The sequence below is a fragment of the Lissotriton vulgaris genome, chromosome 1_1 (assembly GCF_964263255.1).
Source record: "Lissotriton vulgaris chromosome 1_1, aLisVul1.2, whole genome shotgun sequence".
Taxonomy (NCBI): Eukaryota; Metazoa; Chordata; class Amphibia; order Caudata; family Salamandridae; genus Lissotriton; species Lissotriton vulgaris.
The window spans coordinates 1,962,766,961-1,962,788,568 of record NC_141685.1 but is presented as its reverse complement, the minus strand read 5'-3'; the positions used below and the strand labels follow the sequence as shown (position 1 = coordinate 1,962,788,568).

The window sequence follows — 21,608 nt, the reverse complement described above, 5'->3', positions numbered from 1 at the left end:
AGCTTGCAAAATCAAGACCATCATACGCAAAAGATGGGAACTCATTGGGAATGAACCAGATTTTGGAAACCTCTTCACCCAGCCTCCATTGTTTGTGCACACCAGAGCACAGAACTTAAGAGAATTGTTGAAGAAATCTACTAAAAAATCAAGGGACCTGCAATATAAGGGAATGCGCAAATGCCACAATTGTGGACAATGTGGTAATGTTATTGTAAGCAAGGAATTTCCTCATCCAAAAACTGGACAACCGCTATCTCTAAAACACACTTCAGACTGTACCACCGATAATGTCATTTACGCCATAAAATGTCCTTGTGGATTAGTGTATGTAGGACGGACCAGCAGAAAAATCAAAACTAGAATAGTAGAACACAAAAGTCGCATCAGAAATAAAAACATGAATTCGTCCCTGTCAGCGCATTGGGTGAATAGTGCTCACACTATTCCCCAACTTAGATTCACTATTCTAGAACACATTTCTTCCACAGTAGGCACAGACATACACACCACACTGGCCCGCAAAGAAACTGAGTGGATCAAAAAATTAGGTACGGTAATCCCGGGGGGTCTTAATGACCATTATGAACTGTTGTGCTTTTTATAACATTGCCTGTACACATAGAATGTGAAGGGTAACATTGCATTCTTCATAATATTTGAACATAGATATTCACTTTCGTTATTCTAACACTAGGTTTTTTATACATTTTTCCATTTCATTGACACACATTTCGGCTAGGAGTCTTGAACCCTGATCCTCGGAGACGGGAGACGGCCGCCATTTTTGAATGGGCGCCTCGACCCATACAGTTTTCTTTTCATGACTATCACACGCGATATACGCTAGGTTTAATAGTTGTCAACGCGTAGGGTTGGTTATCGGCGTTTGGATTCTTAGCGGAGACGGAGAAGAGATCAGCTTTCATAAACGGCAATTCGAGGTACGTTTCCCAGATAAACAACAGGTTATGATCAGCGGTTTTTATCAGATTAGGGTGACATTCGTTTTTAATACATCCAGGTTTATATGTTTGTTTACAGGCGACTACTGAGGTTACTCTTGTTCGGACATTCTGCTGCACCTTATCCTTTAACTGAATGGAATTTCGCCCTTAGGTAAGAGAAAGACGGAAGTCCGCTATTGAGCTAGTAACACGCCAATTAGAGCTGACTTAGCATACTCACAGCATGTATCATTGTATTTTAGATGAAGAGTAGAAGATAATAACTTTTACTCATGGATTATCGTTTGGATTTGATTCTGAGTCCCCTAGAGTGGTATGTACATTCAGCGTTTTTTCACATTGGTTAAATTTTTTTCACATTGGTTGAACATGTTTCCACACTCATTAGGATGAGTAATGCTAAAGTTCGGTTACGTATTTTTTAGAAAACATTGACGAATTCTTCGCATACTTGGCTTGCATAAGACGGAGCCAACCTTTGGCGACTGGGAGGTAACCCACACATCTTTATTCTATTTAATTGACTTTCGTTTCCCTGACTTCACTTTTGGGTGACATCTTTATATGCCTTCAGGTTTAGGTATTTCTGCCGTTGGGAATATACTCTCTAGTGGTTTTCTGATCACACATAAGGCCCTCACAACTTTCAGATATCTATAGATTCGATATTACGGAGAATGCAAACCTTGAGACAGTTTTTTTTAAAAAGGTGATTGCATGCAGATGACGTGATTTACTATTTCGAAATTTCTAATTTGTATGCATTGTGAATTTTGTTGTAGACGCCAGAACCGCACTCCCTTGAAGATTTGCAAAACATCTCCAATTTCTTATAACCCCTGATGAAGGGTTCAGTGTGAACCCGAAATGCATTGGGTTTCTCTGTTTACTTTTGTTTATTGAATATATCTGCATATAGTTTGAACACTGTTCTGAAATACGTATGTTTTGCACATCATAAAATATCAGACATAATTTCATGTTTACTTTACATTATGTTGTTTTGATGATGAATTGAAATTGTTAAAAATAATAGAATAAATGAGCAATTAATGATCTAGAAAGAGTTATAGGCTTTATTGCCACATAGCTGTGCTGAACACAGGCTCTGGTATCCATATGTTAATGTGACATCAGGAACTGAATTATTAAATAAGTGTGTGCTCCTCAGCAAGTTTGCCAGTTGGACCTGGCCCTTTTTGGAGGTTTTTGCCTTTTGTCTTCTATTTGTGTGACCATCTTTTTGTTGGCTTTAGGACTCTGGGCACTTTACCACTGCTGCTCGCTGTGTAAATTGTAGTTCTGATTGGTCATCCATGATAGGTATATTTGATGTATGGATAAGTCCCTAGTAAAGTGCACTATACATACCCATGGCCTGTAAATCAAATGCTACGAGTGGGCTTGCAGCACTGGATGTGCCACTCACATGAGTAGCCCTGTAAGCTTGTCTCAGTCCTGCCATTGCAGTGTCTGATGGTGCAGTTTTAGCTGCCATGTCAACCTGGCAAGTGCGCGAACTTGCCAGGCCCTAACCTTCCCTTTTCACTACATGTAAAGCACCCCGAAGGTAGGCTCAAGATACCCCCATGGGCAGGGCGCAGTGTATGTGAAAGGTAGGACATGTATCAGTGTGAATTACATATCCTGAGAGCATTGTGGAACACATTGCCCCCAGCAATTCAACAAGCCCCCTCTGAAATCTGCTTCAAGCGACTGCTAAAAACCTGGCTCTTTACCCAATCGCACTAGGCATCTTCACTTCTGTCCTCTTGGTTAACTGTGTTCTTTTCAGCGCCGGGACAACTCCTCGCGAGGTAGCTGTTCGCGCTATATAAAATGCTGTATTTTTATTATTATTATTAAAATACTGCCAATTTCAATTTTTACTACTGCAAGGACTAGCTCTCCCATAGGAAGTAACATTTTACAAGTGAAACTTTCAATTGGGAACAGCTAGAGATTTGGAGTTTGGGCTCTCTGAGCTCAGATTCTAAAAACACATTTTAGTGTAGGTGGTTTTTAAATTGCGTGTTTGAAACGGGGACTTTTAGAGAGTCACATTTTTTTAACCATCATTTGCCTCTGTCTGCCTGTGGCACCAACATCTGGTTTAGACTGACAGGGGCCTGTTTGTGCATTCACTCTAGACAGTCACACAAAGGGAGTTGAGTTATGCCCTGCATATACTGATGGACCATCAGCTAGAGTGGTGGGAGGACCTGCACCTAAATAGGGCTGTACCTAGCCTCTCACAATTTTGCCTCCACCCCCGTTGAGTGACTCTGGAGCCAAGACCAGGCAGGAAAAGAATGTGTACACTACAAAGACAATCTTTTGAAGAATGCCTACTTCAAAGGCCAAAAGGGGTATAAGTATCGGACCTAAAACCCCAGAATTTTTAAACACTTCTCGATCTAGAGGAACCTCTGCCAAGAAGAAGAGCTGAAGAGTTGTGAGGAGGAGGCCTACCCCTTTGCTGTGTATTGCTTTGCTGGTTTGGCCTGCAGTTGTGCTTCTGCTTTGGAGAGTTAATGGACTTGACTTTGATGTGTATCCTGCTTGTGAAGTTTCTCCAAAGGCTTGTGTGTGCTTGCCTCCTGATATGCCCCTCCTGTGTGACCCAAAGACATTTGCGATCAACAGCTCAATGCCTTGCAGTTATCCCTCGTTTTCGCCTTGCTCAAACAGGGGGTAGCTCCCTTTCTTTTAGGGCAGCCAAAGCTTGGAACACCCTCTCTTATGAACTGTGAAACACCAATGTCCTCAGGCTGTTTAAAAAGCAGTTAAAAACCGTGCTTTTAAACTAATATACAGCCCCTTTCATGCCCCTCTTTTTGTCTCCTCTAGCTACCTTGCGCAGCGGGACACTCTTGAGTATCCGTGTGCGCTATAAGTGCTGCATAACATAACATCTACTCATACAGATTAGCCCTCACATATAATATTAAGCACCCTGCCTTAGGGCGGTCAGACCTGCTGTGGGGATGACTTACAAATATCATATGCAGTGGTAGGGAACATGGCACACAGGGATGGATGACATGCCGTGTTTTCACTTTTGTCTGCACCAAGACACGCAGCCTGCAATGGCAGTCATGCATGTGCTTGGGGAGGGGTCCTTTAGGGTGGCACAATTCGTGCTGCAGTCCTTAGGGACCCTCTTTAGCTCCTCAGGCCCTCAGTACCAGGGTAGCATTTGCAAGGGACTTACAGAGGGTGCTAAAGGATTTGCCAACTAGGGGAACAATTGTACAGGTTTGGGAAACAGCTCAGTCACTGGCGAGCTAGTCAGCAGGTACCCAGTGCTCTTTCAGGCGAAATCAAATCATGTACTAGGCAAAAGTGGGGGTGACCATGTCATAAAGGGCACTTTTCTACACCATCCCGCTGAAGACCTTAACTGTAACTGCAATAGCTAGGGCCCTGATGAGAATTTGTACCCGAGTGGGTTTCCCCAAGGAAGTGGTGTCAGACAGGGGCATGAAATTAATGAACATGTTTTCCACACCTTCCCATCTCCAGGCCAATGGGCTTGTTGAAACGTCTAACAAGACACTCAGGGGCATGTTTAAGGGCCTACCGGAGCGCACGACATGGAACTAAGACGTCCTTCTGCCCTGCTTACTGTTTGTGTACAGGGAGGTACCGCAGAAAGGAGTGGGGTTCATCACTTTTGAACTCATCTATGGTCACCTGTGAGGGGATTTATCAGTTTGGTGAAGGGAGGGTGAGAGCAAGCTCCTAAGGAGGCCCCTTATGATCGGGTTAGCTACATGCTAGCCCTCAGCAACCAAATGCAGAAGTTCTGTAAGAAGACGTCTGAGAACTTAGAAACCAGCCAGGAGGTAATGAAGTAAGCATGATCGGAAGGCCACTCCGGTTGAATTTCAGCCTGGCCATATGGTGTGGGTTATAAAGCGAAATGAGCATAGGGCCCTCCAAGATTGTTGAATATGGACCTAAGAGGTGACTGAGAGGAAGGGTGTGGCCACCTACCTGATGCTTTAAAATTGCTTATCTCCGGTTCTATTGATTGGATTTTTGTCATTATGGTCTTAAATTATTTATTATAGTATTTGTCTAGAATGGTGTGAGAGTTTTATTGTGCTGTGTGTCACTTTATTTCTGTTTGAAGTGCTGCATAAATACTTTACACATTGCCTCCAAGTTGAGAAAGACTGCAAGCATCAGAGGGTGAAGCGCAGGTTAATTGGTGTTTGCTTGTGATTTCACCTGGACAAGGATTGTGGTTGGTGCTTGAATAGGGTTTCAAACCCCTCAACCAATAACCCAATTTCTCACAGAAAAAATATTGATAGCTATTAGATTTCTTACACACAAAGTCAAGAGAAATAGATGAGGTTGTCCAAATCATTCAGCTATAGCTCAGTTTCAATAATTTTCTTCATGTACATAAAATCATTTGAGTCACATGGTAGAATTGATTTGAAGTCGCTTAATTTATACAAATAATTAAAAGAAATATCCTCTTCTATAAAAATATGTATTTCCTTATTTGGAAGATTTACAGCCAGATTCATCAAACTGAAATCGGCTCGCAAAGGGCCAGATTCTGAGAATCTGGCCCTTTGCGAGCTGTATTTTTGCATTTGGGATTCATCATCCCAAATGCAAAAATCGCAATTCTAGAAATCGCTAAATTGCGATTAATTGCATTTAAGGAATCTCAATTTGAGATTCCTTAAATGCAATTCATGAACCATTTTTAAATTGCGAATTCGCATTCTGGGGCCGCTATTTACCGCGAAGTGTAACTACGTGGTAAATAGCAAAAACTTTGAAAAATGCACTAAAGTGCATTTTTCAAAGTTTCATTTTGCGCACACACATACCCTAATGGCATGTGTGTGCGCAACATATGTGCACACATCAATTTCAGGGGTGCAACAGGGTGTCCTTTGGACACCCCTGCACCCTTGAAATCGGCCCATAGGAATGAATGCGGGGATATTCCTTAATTGCGACTCACAATTTGCGAATCGCAATTAAGGAATTATTAGAAATCTCTATTTTTTTATTATTTCTTGATGAATAGCATTTTGCTATTCCTTAATAGCGAATCGGTATTTTTCGCTATTAAGGAATCGCAAAATGTGTTCTTGATGAATCTGGGGGTTAATGTGCTAAACAAAAAAGAAAAGTCATATTAAATACAAATCGCATTTGTTTTGATTACAACCTTAACTAACACAAACACTTGGAACTTAATTGCACATAAACTGTGTGCCCCCACCCCTTCTTGCAGTAACTGAAGAATAATCTCTACTCCTGCAGAGAAATCCTGAACAATCTCAAAGTTCTCCAAAGCCGCTCACCCACAAAAAAGAAAGTATTACCCAGATAAGTCATTCAAAGTAAATCTTTTACTTAAACATTTGAAAAAACAGAAGGGGAACGTAACAAGAAATATATTATCCACAAACGCTGTATGTAAATTTAAAACTTCTGCATTAAGAAGTGCAGGATACAACCATGTATTTTTGAATGCAAAATAAGCTTTAAAACACTTACCTTTTTTGCCAGAGACTTAAGCTTTTCAAGTATTGATTGTTTATTAGAATATATAATCTCCTCTTCATTGTCTTCGCCTTCCATTATAGCACAGCTATCTGCAGCAGGTAACTCGCATTCTTTTGTGTTGGCTGTCATTACTAATTTAGAATATTTGTATTCCAATCTAAAGGTATGAAAATGCAAGTGTTAATGTCTAGTAATTAATCAGAATATATTTATGCATGGATGTTGCAGTTTTAAGTGCTATGTGTACAATATGCACTATCTAGAATGCTTTTCTTGTGTGAGAAAATACATTGATTCTGACAGGATCTAGTTCTGCGAGCTTATACACTGTAGCATTCATTATAGCGTTCTTAGGATTGTACAGTACTTTTCAAGTTATTTCATATTCAGATACTTTGATATTCACCTTGTTTTGATCATATATGTATATATGTATGAAAAAATCACCCAGATCCTTTGTCCGTATGCAGCGCCAATTCACACCGCTTCAGCTACGAAAGGGGTCACGAACCACTGGAATATATATATGTGTGTGTATATATATATATATGCGAATTTCGAAAGGTTTTTTAAAATTCCATTTCCTCATCCCTGTAACCTTCGTTTTTTCAATGTATAGATAGTTAGATAGATAGATAGATAGATAGATAGATAGATAGATAGATAGATAGATAGATAGATAGATAGATAGATAGATAGATAGATAGATAGATAGAAATTCAGCAGTTATAGTTATAGCTGAGTTAAGTATAACTCGTGCCCGGCAATGCACATGGTAACTACATCACTCATGACATCATCTAGGGACTGTGACTGTTTTTAAAACGTTTATGAGTGTCAAATATATACCAGGATGTATTGCTAAATCAGTAGGTGTATGAGTGCCAGTATGGATGATGCAGTGGATGCGTGACTGACTGTAAAAGTGGGCGATCAGGTGTCTCGGTGAATGTATGGGTGAGTGGCTGGTTGTGTTAATGTTTGTATGAGTCCATCAGTTGGTGTCTAAGTGGCTGTATGGGTGTGTGAGTGGGTATGCGAGTGGCTGTATGAGTGATTGATTGGTTGTCGGAGTAGTTGTATGGGTGCCTGTGTGGGTGGGTGTGACTGTGTGAAAGGGAAAGTCCATGGCTGTAGGGTGTTAGTAAAGTATGTGCGTGTCTCAGGAGCTAAATTGGTTAGTGTGTGTGTATGGCTGTGTAAATGAGTGAGTAGATGTGTCAGTGGTATATGGGTGAGTAATTGGGTATGTGAAAGGTAGTCTAGGTGAGTGATGGGTATATGAGTGACTGATTGTGTGAGTTGCACTATGGGTGACCGACTCAGTGTGTGAGTGGCTATATCGGTGAAGGAGTGGATATGTCAGTGGCTATATTAGTCAGTGAGTGGGTATACGAGTGGCTGCATGGGTAAGTGAGTGGATGTGTGTGTGGATCTATGAATCAGTGAGTGGGTGTGTTAGTACTGGCATGGGTCTGTGAATGTTTGTGTGGGAGTGGGTGTATGAAAGTTTCCATGGGGGTGTGAGTAGGTGCATCAGGGATTCTGTGGATGATGTCTTCAGTGCTGTCATCAATGATAACATCGGAGAGGTCATTTCTGATGTCGCTGACCATGTCATGAGTGATGTTATATGTGAGGTCAGAAGCAGTGCATTGCGGGGGCACAAGTTATAGTTAGCTCAGCTAACAATAACTGCTGAATTTCTCTGTTTTGTACAAGTGAAATGCCAGCCTAACTATAACAACCTTGTAACCTTGTAACCTTTGCTTTTTCCAGTGAATTTCTAAGGTTTTTAAAATTCCATTTTCTAACTATAACATCACTGTAACCTTTGGTTTTTACATTATAATTCTATGGTTTTTCAAAATCTATTTCCGAACTATAATGTGCCTGGAACCTTTGTTTTTTTAAATGTATTTCCTAACTATAACATCCATGTAACCTTTGGCTTTTTCAGTGAATTTCTAAGTTATTTTAAACTTGATTTCATAATTATAACGTCCTTTTATTTTTTTTCTATGATTAGATATTGAACATTACATATGCACGGTGCACCACTTATTGTAGTTTTTGACATCTATTAATTTAAAAGGTACATTAATCATCTTATTTCAAGATATTTTTGGTTTTCAGGACAACGTCGCGATTGCCAAGGACACACATCGAACACTGCATGTTTTTGACAAAGTGCAAAACACATATATAGACATATTTTATATAACGTTTGAGTCTAGCTGTTTAGTAAGATATTCATTTAACTTTCCCCTTTGTATTCTTTTTTCAAAAAATTAATCAATCACTGCAACACCGGAGGTTGCGATGGTGTCAGTAGTTGCAAATACTGCATGTGTTTGACAAAGTGTAAAACACATGTATAGACATATTTACATAAAGTTTGACTTTGACTCAACCTAGATTGTAACCAACACGCTAAACACATTACTATCAAAAAGAATCTATTATAGCATGTATATCGCCCTTAATTTCTCTATAACACAGTGTATACCTCTTTCAGTGGAACCTGTGACTGCATTCATCACTGTATCAGTAAGTCTCTCATTTAGTGTATAAGTATTTCAGTGGATCGGTGAGATGGCCTATCAGTCTATCAATGGTTATATAATAAATTACGAGAATGTCTTATATATACATATGCTTATATGCCCGTGAAGAAGGAGTGAAGTATACTCCGAAACGCGTCGGACGTTGTGTCTTGAATAAACTGCCCTAAGAATTGAGGCCACAGCTCCTTTGTTGTCCTTTCCTTGGATCGAAGGCAAACAACTTGGGTAAACTTGTGTTCGTGTTTTGGGGGTGGCTACCCCTGCCGTGTGCCCACCGAACTAAGTGGCTTGTGCCAGCACGTAGATTAAAATGGTCAAAATATACATTTTTACTTCCTTCCTTCCTCCTACTGGTGGCTGCCAGTAGGTAGTTATAGATAGGATATAGTTTCCATAGGAAGAGCGTTTTTTCATTTGTCAATAACTTTGGCGTCATTTATCGAATCTTAGTGAAGTTTTCAAAACTATCGGACTGTCACTTTAGCTGCTGTCCTGAAAGTTTGGGGTGATCCGTCAAGTGGGGGTCAGGAAAAAGGAGAGGTCCCAAAAATGCTTTTTCTCCATGTTAATTTCCTAAGGAAACTTTAGACACGACTACAGCCTAAACTTCTGAATGGAATTACACCAAATTGGGCAGAAAGGTAGCTCTTGGTCCAGAAAGTGAACTTTTTGTTAAATGTTGCAACTCCGTTCAGCAGTTCCTGAGAAATTTAAAGATTTATAACAACAACAAATAAATCTGGTGGTCGAAAATAGGGAGAAAGAACTAAATTACCAAATCACACAAAAGTGCTAACACCTAAGGACACCAAAAAGCATACAGCAAGGCCTGCTACTAGGTGAGCAAATGGTCTCTTTTTTCACTTCTTCCTGTCATGATTTCTGTGACCTGGTCGAAATCAGATCCACATGACCCTCCTCTGTGATCTAGAGGGGTATTGGTAGGAATGAAGGATATCCAAATGATGACACTGACCTATTTGGTAGTTTTTTTTTTGTTGTTTGTTTTTACATTTTATTGTTTTATGCAAGGAAATACAGTAGTGGTCGATCATATATTATACACAAAAGAAAGAAGAAACAGAAAAAATGATTAAGTGGAAAGGAACAAAAGGTATGTCATTTCTGCATAGGAATTATAAAACAATATCTAGAACCATTCAGTTATAGGCTCCCAAATTTTTGCACACAGAGCCCTTTTTTGGACCCCTTTAATCTATACATAGCAATTTCCATATTATACATATATAGTAATCTTTCCCTCCTACTGAAAAAGGAAGGAGAGTCCGTGTTAATCCATTCCCTAGTAATACATGTTCTGGCTACCGCCATACAGATAAAAAGAAAACATGTTAAAGGTTTAGGTCTTAAATTACCTGAGTCTAAACCAATTAATACCATCTCTGCGGTTATTTTGACATCAAATTTTAACACAGCAGCCAGAAAATTCTCGATTTGTTTAAAGAATTCTCTGAGCTTAGAGCAACCCAAAAACATATGTGTAACATCTGCAGCATACAAACCACAGCGATTGCATTTTGTCCCTGTTGTAGTACTCCATTTAACAACTTTACTAGGAGTATAATAAGGATCATGTATACACATAAAATGATGAGATTTCATCATCCCAGTTATAAGACATTCGGAGGCAAGTTTAACTGATTCTAAAACGTTAATATCAGATACCTCCAATTTGCTTACCCACCTCCCCTGGCATACAGCTAAGTCATCCCCTAATTCCTGGAGCAGACAAAGATAGAAAGTCCCTATTTGAGTTGTTTTTTTGCAAGAGATCCAGAAGGGGGACCTTATTCATATTAATGCCTGAGGGAGATAAGTTTTGAAAAAAACTACGAATCTGAATAAACTTAAAAAATCATTTTTACTTAAAGAGTACTTATTCTGTAATTCCTGAAAGGAGGTCAACTGGCCTCCGGAAAAAAGGTCGCCCAAATAGCGAACACCGTTTAAGTTCCACCTAATCGCCACTAGGTCACAAAAAATTTCAGTTGGTAATAAACCAGAGGCTGCAAATGGCATATAGGCATTCAACTTGGTTAATCCCAGACATTTTCGGATTTTATACCATACCCCAAATGCTGCTTTTAGCGTCTTGAATTTGGTTTTCTTATAATAACTGGGCTCTGTCATCTTAAGAAAATGGGATTTTGCTCCTTCCCCCAGAATCATCTCATAAATAGAAGGAGAGCTGCAGGTTGGTATTTGAGCTCGCTCTCCCAATATTAATGGACTGATATATTGTAAGGTTGCTGCAAAATAATAGAACAAAAAATACGGAACATTACATCCTCCACGCTCTTTACTAAGAATCATTTTTTTAAGAGCCTTTCGATGTCGCCTATATCCCCATAAAAATCTAGAGGTTGCACTTTCTAAGTTTCTAATACAAGTAGGGGAGAATTCCAAGGGAATTGAGCGATAGAGGTATAGAACCTTGGGTAGAATCAGCATTTTTAGAACGTTAACCCTACCATGTAAAGAGAAGTGTAGGTGATCTAAACGTTGCAAAGTGGAGTTAATCTTAGCCAGGACCGGATTCATTTTTAAATCCGGGATTCCAGATATAGGTAGCGAAATTTTGACCCTGAGATACATCACCTCTGATACAGTCGGGAAATTAGTCAGCATGTTATGTCCTGCACATAAAATCTGGGTTTTCGACAAATTTAATCTATACCCCGAGAATGCCCCAAACTCTAATGCTAAAGCATTAATTGCTGGCACCGCACTCTCAACATCGGTTGTGACAACAACAATGTCATCAGCGTATGCTAATGCCCGATAATTTACACTGGCCAAGCAAACTGGTTTAATTTTTTCTTCCAAATTAAAGTAATTAAGTAAAGGGTCAATATAACGTGCAAAAAGCAAAGGTGAGCAAGGACACCCCTGTCTAGTACCCCTAGTGATTGAAAAAAAAGAGGATAACTGAATTTATACGAACACGTGCTTTAGGAGTAATATACATAGACTTAAGTGCAGTTATGAAGCCCTTACCAAATCCCTTCCTGTCCAACATATCCCATAAATAAGCCCAGGCAACCCTATCAAAAGCTTTTTCAGCATCTAGCAAGATTATTCCAATATTTGATCTGGTTGCCTGGGCCCAGTCGAGAAAGGTAATGAGTCGCCGGATATGATCAGTCGTATCCCGTGCGGGGATAAAGCCGGGTTGAAACCTAGAAACTAATGAGGTTATGACAGTGGAAAGACGAGAAGGCAAGATTTTAGAAAAAATTTTGCTATCTGCATTTATTAATGAAATCGGACGGAAAGAAGATGGTAGAAGAGGAGATTTATCCTTTTTAACAAAAACCGTGATTGTTGATTCTTGCCACAACGGAGAAGTGCCCTGCTGTGCTGCTGTAAATATAGAGACTAGCTCTGTCTTTAAGATACCTCGAAAAACCCTGAGGAATTCAAGAGGAATAGCATCAGGTCCGACTGCCTTCCCCTGCGCTAAAGATAAAAGGGAGGACTCTATTTCTTCCCCAAGAAATAGGTAGGTCTAGTTGCTCCCTTTTCTCTCCTGTCAAGGTACCATTCTGAGTTAATTCCAAAAATTTTGATATTCTGTCTCCACAGTCTAAACCACCATCCTCTGTATAAAGCCTAGAATAGAATCTGCGAAAAACCTCCAATATCTTTGAAGTATCATTGACCGTTTTCCCTGTAGTATCATTTATTTTATCTATAGAGGCGAAAACCGCCTTCTCCAGCAGCCTTTTAGCCAGATGTTTCCCAGAGTTTTCGCCCACTGCATAAACTTCCATACGAAATGCAGAAAGTTGCTGTGCAAATTTTGAAGCGAAGCTCTAATGTATCCTGACCTTATGCAGCAACAGATCTTTTGTAATGCTATCAGTATCAAGCCCTGCATTACATGCCCGCATAAGTTGTATTTCAAGATCTCTCAATTTAAGCATCTCAGCTTCCACCTTCTTTCTAATCTCCTTCTGTTTTCTAAGGGAGTAACTCAAGGTTTCGCCCCGAACCCCACACTTAAACGTATCCCATATTATTTCAATAGTGGCGGATCCTTTATTGTTCTCAAAAAATTCGGGGATCCATTTAGTCATATGTTGAATATAAGATGCATCATACAAAAATTTATGGTCAAAGGACCATGACCTCAGGGTTGATGTAAAATGTAAATCAAAACTAAGCACAATGGGATTGTGGTCAGAAATAACCTTGGGTAGAACCCTATACGTAAGATTTGTGGAGATATTAATAAGAGCTGTAGCAGCAAAGAAGTAATCGAGCCTGAAATGTTTCTGATGGGGGGCAGAAAAAAATGTGCATCCTGGAAGTCCCCCTGCCATGATATGTCCTATATATGTCAGCCCAAATTCCTGGACCAAACCTTTAACAGCTCTATATACATTTTGTTTCCTACCAACGTAGGAATTACCACTAAGTAAATCAAACGTCTCATCTAAATGCAAGTTAAAATCCCCACACAAAATTAATAAAGGCGGCCATAAGGCTAGTTCTATACTTAATTGATGTAGAACAGAAGGATCATCAACATTTGGCCCATATACTGAGCAAATAGTCAAAGTTATGTCACCAAGTTTCAATGCAGCTATAGCCCAACGACCCAGTGGATCCTCTTTGATACTTTTAACTTGTCCCAACCCAAATATTTTTAATATAGCAACTCCTCTTACAGTGGAGGTCTGCCGAGAACAGCTAACAATTTCTAGCCCTAGATCCTTAAGCCACCCTCTATTATTCCACACTAAATGACTTTCTTGAATACATAATATATCAACACCCATGGTTTTCAACATCTGACCTATTGTTCCTCTTTTTTTTTATCATTTAACCCACATACATTCCATGAACAAATCGATATTTCACCCATTATCCTGTTGATTTGTAAACTTATCACATATCATGGACGTATTATTTTAAGCAGCAGACATGTTAGGATAAAGATACACACAAGCGAGCCTAGTTTGAATTCTAACTGCCAATGATTGGCCATTTACTGTTTTTCCTTGCCCCCAGAACCCCCCCTTCCTCCCCCCTCCTCCCCTACCTACCCCGCCCCCACCCAAAAGAAACCCTCCCAACGGAGGCGTAAGGACAACAGTCCTCATTGATGGTGGGATGGCGTGAAGCAGTCTCCCTATCCATGCTGACGGTACCTGGCCTTATCTGATTAACACCCTACTTACAAAAAACCCCATCCAACAAAAGGGAAAGGAGAAAGAATAACCAAAGAAATAAATCTCTCCCTGATTTGTATCCGAGTTTTGATCTCAGATACAAAAAATGTTGTTTTCCCCTTGTAAACAATTTGCAATTTTGCAATAAAAACACCTGGCCCCCCTTTTCTTGAATCGGGGACATTAATTGCCTAAGCCTCCAGCGTTGCTGCACAGTTGCCTGACAGACGTCGGGTCGAACGAAGAATTCATGCCCCAGTCCTTTCCTAGTTTTAGTAGGTCTAGCTAGATCATACAAAATTTCACGGAGGAGATAATTATGCAGACAGATAAGGATTGCCCTAGGTCGAACTACATCCCCCCTTGCACCACGATTCTGAGTAAAAGGAAAGCGATGAGCCCTTATAATTTCTTTATCCCAATCCCAGCCTTTAAGGTCCGTAAAGGCTGCAGCAAAAAGGTCCACAACAAATCGGCGTAAATCTTTTCCCTCAGAATGTTCCGGAACCCAAAGTATACACAGGGTATTCCGGCGTGCTCGATTTTCCAGATCAGTAGGTTTCCAGTCTATATCCAGGTCATTTTGTTGCATCTGATTAATTGAAGTTTTCTGACTGGAAAGTTCATCCTCAATAGTTGACACTCGGGTTTCCACTTCCTGTACTCTTGTAGTAATTTCATTACAATTTTTTGCTAATCGACTAACCACATTCTGTAGTTTGCGAACAGCTCCCTGTGTCTTGAGCCCCTCCGCTTTGGTCTCTTCCCTATGAGCCATGATAATGTTGTACATCGATGTTTGCAAGTTATAGATTGACTTTAGGGTGATTTCCTCTTCACTTCCAAAATCCTGCTCCTCACCCTGAAATTCCTCAGCTTCTGGGAGCTCTGCATTGTGGAAGCGAGCGCATTTAAAATGCTCTCACTTCCACGAAGAGTAGCAGAATTACTTTTGGACAGAGGGAGCTGCATGTTAGCAGCTCTCTCCGTCCAAAAGCAATGTCAGCTCCGGCAGGAGGCAGAGAGCCAACAGGGAGCCCTGCTGCCCATGAGTTGGCCATGCCCCGGGGATGGGGCCCTTGAGGCAATATCAGCCAGGGGGGCCGCACAGGCACCCCCATGTTTCAAAATAATATGAAGGCCAGGCCACACTTCCCCAAAACATAATTAATAAAAATAAAAACTCTGGCAAGTTGCCAGAGGCCACGCCCCTTTCACCACGACTCTTCAAATATGCCTTCTAATGCAGTGGTGGTTGGGGAATGAAATCCCCTTGAATGCTGAGGGTCTTTGGGGGCCAACTAGCCCTCTTGTCATCTCCAGTAAGTCCCAAACAGCGGGATTGCTGAGAGGACTTGAGACCATGCCCCTTTTCTCCACCACTCTGCAAACGCACATCCTGGCGTGCTTCTGGTTGGGGAATGAATTCCAATTTACTCCAAGAGGCTCAGGACTTAAGTGGACTACTTCCCCCAAACAGTAGTACACCAGGAGGCACGTTTGCAAGTGGTGGAGAAAGGGGGCATGGCCACTAAACACCTCTCAGCAGTCGTACTGTGTGGGACTTACTGGCGGTAACAGGAAGGTTAGTTGGCCCCCAAGGACACCAACTACCCCTTCTGTTACCTCCAGTAAGTCCAACACAATGGGATTACTAAGAGGTCTTCGGAGGACATGTCCCCTTTCTTCGTCACTCTGCAAACGCGTCTCGTGGTTCACTACTGTTTTGGGATGAAATCCACTTTACTCCTGGTACCTCCTGCAAGTGCTACGTAGCATATTTCTGAGAGCTAGTCCAAGGCCCGGCCCCCTTTCTCCAGCACTCTGCAAACGCGTCTCGTGGTTCACTACTGTTTGGGGATGAAATCCACTTTATTCCTGAGGGACCTTGGGGGCCGAAAAGCCCTCCTGTTACCTCTTACAAGTGCTACGTAGCATATTTCTGAGAGGTAGTCCAAGGCCCGGCCCCCTTTCTCCACCACTCTGCAAAACGTGTTTACTAGTAAAAAAAAAACACCAGTGTGGGTGAGTGGCTATATGGGTAAGTGCATGGCTGGGTATGTGGCTGTGTGAGTAGGTGTGTGAGTGGCTATGTGAGTGGTTTTGCGGGTCTGTGAGTGGCTGTGTGGGTGTGTGTGTGGGTATGTGAGCGGCTATCTGGGTGTGTGAGTGGTTTTGTGGGTCTGCGAGTGGTTGTGTGGGTCTGCGAGTGGTTGTGTTGGTCGGTGAGTGGGTGTGTGGGTCGGTGAGTGGGTGTGTGGGTCGGTGAGTGGCTGTATGGGTGTGTGGGTCGGTGAGTGGCTGTATGGGTGTGTGGGTCGGTGAGTGGCTGTATGGTTGTGTGAGTGGCTGAGTGAGTGGATGTGTGAGTGACTGTATGGATGTGTGAGTGGTTGTGTGGGTCTGTGAGGGGCCTAGGGGTGGGTATATGGGTTAGCGGTTGTGAGAGTGGATGTGTGAGTAACTGTGTGGGTCTGCAGATTTACCTGAATCCACCCAGATCCGGGTGGATCGATGTGTGCTAAATATTTTTGGACACTTTCTTGCCCATGTGAGGTCCCTCACAGACCCCTGCATCAGTCCTGTGGGATCAGGGTAGCTAACAAAAAACACTTTTCTTATGGAAACTAGATCCTAACTATAACTACTTACTGACAACCGGTTCCTAGAATGCATGGTTAAAATGGTTTTGGCTGTCATTTGAACAAGATGGGAGCAGGTGTTTGCAATGCGGTTTGCTACAGTAGTGGGATGCATAAACCGGGAGCTTTGCAGAGATTGTAAGAATAACCGTGGTCACAGCAGCAGGTAGTTGCTATCATTTACGAACAAACTGGATTATTCAGGCCCTTGAGGGATAAAAATTAGATTTTGCATACACAGGGAGTATCGGACATATGTATATTGTGTTAGCATGATGTATCTATATATCCTCTCTGCTTATTATGCACACAACATAACCCATGTATGTTTTACCCGGTAGGAAAAGGTTTATTTTTTTTCGTTTGTTCCATACAAATAGAGCAGGCCGAGAACCATACAGTCGCCATCTTCTTTTCTCTGTGTCAGAACACAAGCTGTGATCACGTGTTACTCTCCAGTACTTGTCAAGTCCCAGTTCATTTGAGTTACTGAGAGCAGCTGAAGGTAAACTGTTTTATCTCCGTCCTGGGACTCAAGGCCGCATCTGGCTTTAGGTGCGATAAGCGAATTCCTGGAGGCGCAGTGCCTACACTCCCGAGCACCAGGACGAAAGGGAGTCACTCCTTCTGACCTTCCCAGTAATAAATAGTAAACCTTTGAACCAATCATGTGTGCCATATATGGTCCTTCCTTGGGGCCCAAGGGCAGAGTGGTGTTTTTCCATTTACGGTGACTTCATGTGTTGAACTGAAAGTATATATGTTTGGTTTTGACTGTAAGCCAGCAGTCTTCTCCGCGCACCTGATGGGGGAGGGTTGGAGAGGCTCCTCTATAGAGTATTTTGTTTAATAAAAGATTGACCCTTCTTCACTGCCAACTGACTGGTTATTTGGTAAGGATATTGGGGCTATGTGGTAGGTATAGCCCTTTATGTTATTTTTACTGTACATCACCCTTAGAGTAACATAGCAGAGTAGTACCACGTGGGCTGTGCCCAAATGTGGAAAATAAACTCCTCACCCCAATAATATACACTTGACTGCAACAGTGGGAGATTTGAAGAGGAAAAGACCAGTAAGTGACACTTTACTGTGTCTCATAAGGAGTGGCACTGTGCTGACACCATTGGAGGCTAGGCGCTCCAGGGGTGATAGCTGGGTATAAAAGAGTGGTGGATAATATGTGGTGTTTCTCCATTCTCTTGTTTACCTTGTGCTTACTTCACCTGGTATCCACAAACTTTGCTTTATAATCCCTGATGGTAGCAATAATAAGTTATGATATGCATCAGGCACAGTGAATACTGATGAGAGGTCACTGGCCACAAGTCAAACTGAAGTGAAGTCATGAGGTACAAAGCACGCTGCAAGGCCTTGAATGCATAATATGGTATTCCCACAGTATATTTCAAAACGAATGTCGGTATTCACTACTAAGCATCTTTTTTATATATCTTCCTTAACATTTCTTAGCGAATAATCAAACTAGAACAGTTTTGGGTTATCAAAGATTAGATTTATTTCTACGACTATAATACATTGGATTCTGCAATCCCTGTTTAACAACCTGACCCTAATGTCTTTAAAAAACAAAAGGCTACTTGGGACGCACTCAGTCACAAATTATAAAACATAAAAGCATTGGCAAAGTCAACAGGTTTGGGATACTTAGGATGTATGAGTCATTGTTGTAACAGAAGTGTGATCATTTAAATTGGCCTGGCAAAGCAGTATTAGTGATTAACATTAGTTAGATGCAATGTACTCCCTTTTCGTTATTCGATAGGCTATTGAGGAATACCACACAATATAATGGTGTTCATTTGGGACCATTCAAATATTTTTCTTCCTCAACACCACCAGCACGTTCTTTGGGTTTTAAAAATGATTAAATAAATAGCTAACTATGGATGTTGTCATCGGAGGGAAGCTGCTCTGTTCAGAACTCAAAGGTTTGAAAGCAGCACTCTGTGCTTCCTGCTACCCCCAGCGATACACCCCTGGTGCTCTAATTACCCTACACCAGACCGTAGTAAACACCCAAACACCTGCATGACTGGATGACAGCATGGATGGCACAATGACGTGCTGAGCAGGTCTTAACAGGTGAAGGTTTTTTCTACCCTATCAGAAATGATGGTCAGAGCTGTTGTGTTTGCGCCCAGATAAGACACATTCCATGACCCCGACATCAAAAAGTTGAAGCAAACCATTCTCCTGTGAATAGGGCTTAAGAATGAGAAGTGGGTCGACCAGGACCTGGAGGTGATGTGAAATTAGGTAAGATTTTTTGGTGTAGAATACATATCCAGAATGAAAAGCAAATGCCACCTCCATGAACAGGACTTTCAAGGAATAACACATCATCTGGACCTCAATGAACTAAAAGGGATGACCTGAAGAACCTGTCCACTACCATCAATAAAAAGTGCGAAGTCAATGACCTGTAACTAGAGTCCTCAATCGTGTATCCAAAATGCTCAAGTCAGAAAGCTTTTTTGTGCATAAGTGCTACTGCTGAGTTCATAAGTAGCACATGCAAGAGTTGCTGTAAGCATTCTACAGAAATATTAGGAGGCCAAGAAAATTATATGCAAATGACATGAATGTTCACACATTTATAACTTCACGGGTAGTCACAAATATTTGCAATGCCTTTGCCACACGTATCCACACATATCAGTACTTCGAAGCTTATACAGTAATGAACCAGATAGAATTGACAGTACAGAGAACTCCCGCTTTTTCCAGAGTGTATGCCAAGAAGTATGCCAGGGGAAATGCATGTGTTTTTGATCTTGTACGCATTGCTTTCCTTACAGAAAATGGAGATTTGATAACATTGTGTTTTGCCCTAATTTTATTATGTCGTTTTGCATCTTGCTGTACATTACTACATTGACACCCCAAAATTCTTGGGCCCCTCCATTTGACCAATAAGTACTAAGGTTAATTCTGATGTTGTAGTCTGCCTTTCTTTCTATCCTATGCTTGAAGGACCTTGACTGCATTACATTTTGCATTGTATTTTAATGGTATTTATATAGTGCTTCATAACCCTGACAACTAAAACACCGGAGCTCGTTTTCAGAAGTGTAAAAACCTCTTTCTGAGAGTGTCATGGATGAAATTGTGAGTGTCTGTTGAATTGCCTCTATAAGTAGTGATTTGATGCTGTGTGTGGCGACCAGAGCTCTGCTTTTTTGCTTTGTCACTGCAACTCAGCATGAAATTAAGAAAAGAATAGTGACACGCAGTTTTGTTTTTTTACATGAATGGGTAAAAAGGGTGCCAGTGCAATATGGGCTGTGTGGAAAAAAGCTTTTTATTTTGTGGTTATAGCAGGCACTGATCAAACCGTGTTTCCCCGAGTGTCTAGCTGCACATAGGATACATAATATTTATTGTGTAGGAGAAAAGTGTGAGAATAGACCTGTTCATGCCAGCAGGTACCTGACATCTTCAAGTCATTTGTTTCACACAATTTACACCACATTGAGTAAGGACCATAAAAAGTGAACAGAGGTGAAGGATACCACCCACGGGGGGGTGCCACCTTCAATTGGTGAAAGTATGTGGAATGGAGATGGAATGGAGATGAAACAGAAATGACAGAGAAGCAACTCTTAGGAAAGGGCATTATACAACCATCCATGATATATTGTCTGAAGACTCAACCCAGAACGGTAGGGAGGAACACATCATAATGGGCGTAATGCAGCCATCCATAATATATATTCTTATGGGTTCATCGTGGAATGACAAAGAAGCAGTCAACAGTGTATGGATGAGGAAGGCACCAATGGGCTGACGAGGAGCAACTCATAAGAATGAGCATCATATTACCAGCCAAGCTGTGTGCCCGAGGCATCCACCCAAGAGAGGTAAAGGAGCAACCTTGAAACAATCAACCATGCTGTATGCCTGATCGCTCAGCTCAAGCAGTAGATGGGTAATCAATAACAAAGCCATCATACAACCCACCATAGGATATGCAAAGGACAATTCTGGTAGAGTGCACACCTTGCAAAAGTAAATGAATTGGCAAAACACAGGTTGGCCAACTGGGATAAATGATATAGATTAAAATGAAAGGTGATTGTGGGAAGCTTTCTAAAACATCATACCGTTTCTCTGTATCCTCGGGGAATCCAAACCAGTCAAAGACAATATACAAAATTGTTAATCACCTTTGTCTACAATCCTAGATAAGTAGTTATTTCTGATGTTAAAGGAGAAGGACCCTTGAAATGAAATTCTGTTTATATGTGCAAGGTTTAAATGTGGCGGTGCTTTGCAGTGTATATCACCTTGTGGACCACATGGGAGCCTCATTCACGATACTTACGTACTATCCCAGCAACACTGCTTATTGAGTGAGACAGTGAGTGAGTGGATATAAAGTGCCTCTGTTCTGGCAATGCTGCATTTGTTTTGTTGCAGCTCATACATGTTTCAGCACTTTTCCCGTGCTTTTCAATCTGCCTTTGTTTTTGTCAAAATATAACTATTTTGCCTCTTTCCACCCACCAGGTAGAATATCGGGTCCTTGGACTGTGCTGCTTATGTGCAGTATGCATAGGATCACACAGTGGGTCAGAGTCTAGGCAGACTGTGCCTAGGTGCCAATAAACGTGTATTTAGCTCCGGTAATAAACCTTAAAGTAAGGACTGAAGTGCCAGCTTAAA

General features: G+C 41.3%; 1 protein-coding gene across 1 annotated transcript in view; it reads right to left on the bottom strand.

Moving 5' to 3' along the window:
* ELAPOR2 (endosome-lysosome associated apoptosis and autophagy regulator family member 2) overlaps nucleotides 1-21,608 on the bottom strand; it is a 407,006-nt gene that overhangs the window by 27,173 nt on the left and 358,225 nt on the right. The window contains exon 21 of the mRNA XM_086919742.1: nucleotides 6,504-6,669. Within this exon, the coding sequence (XP_086775868.1) occupies nucleotides 6,504-6,669 (166 nt within the window). The remainder of the gene's footprint in view (nucleotides 1-6,503; nucleotides 6,670-21,608) is intronic.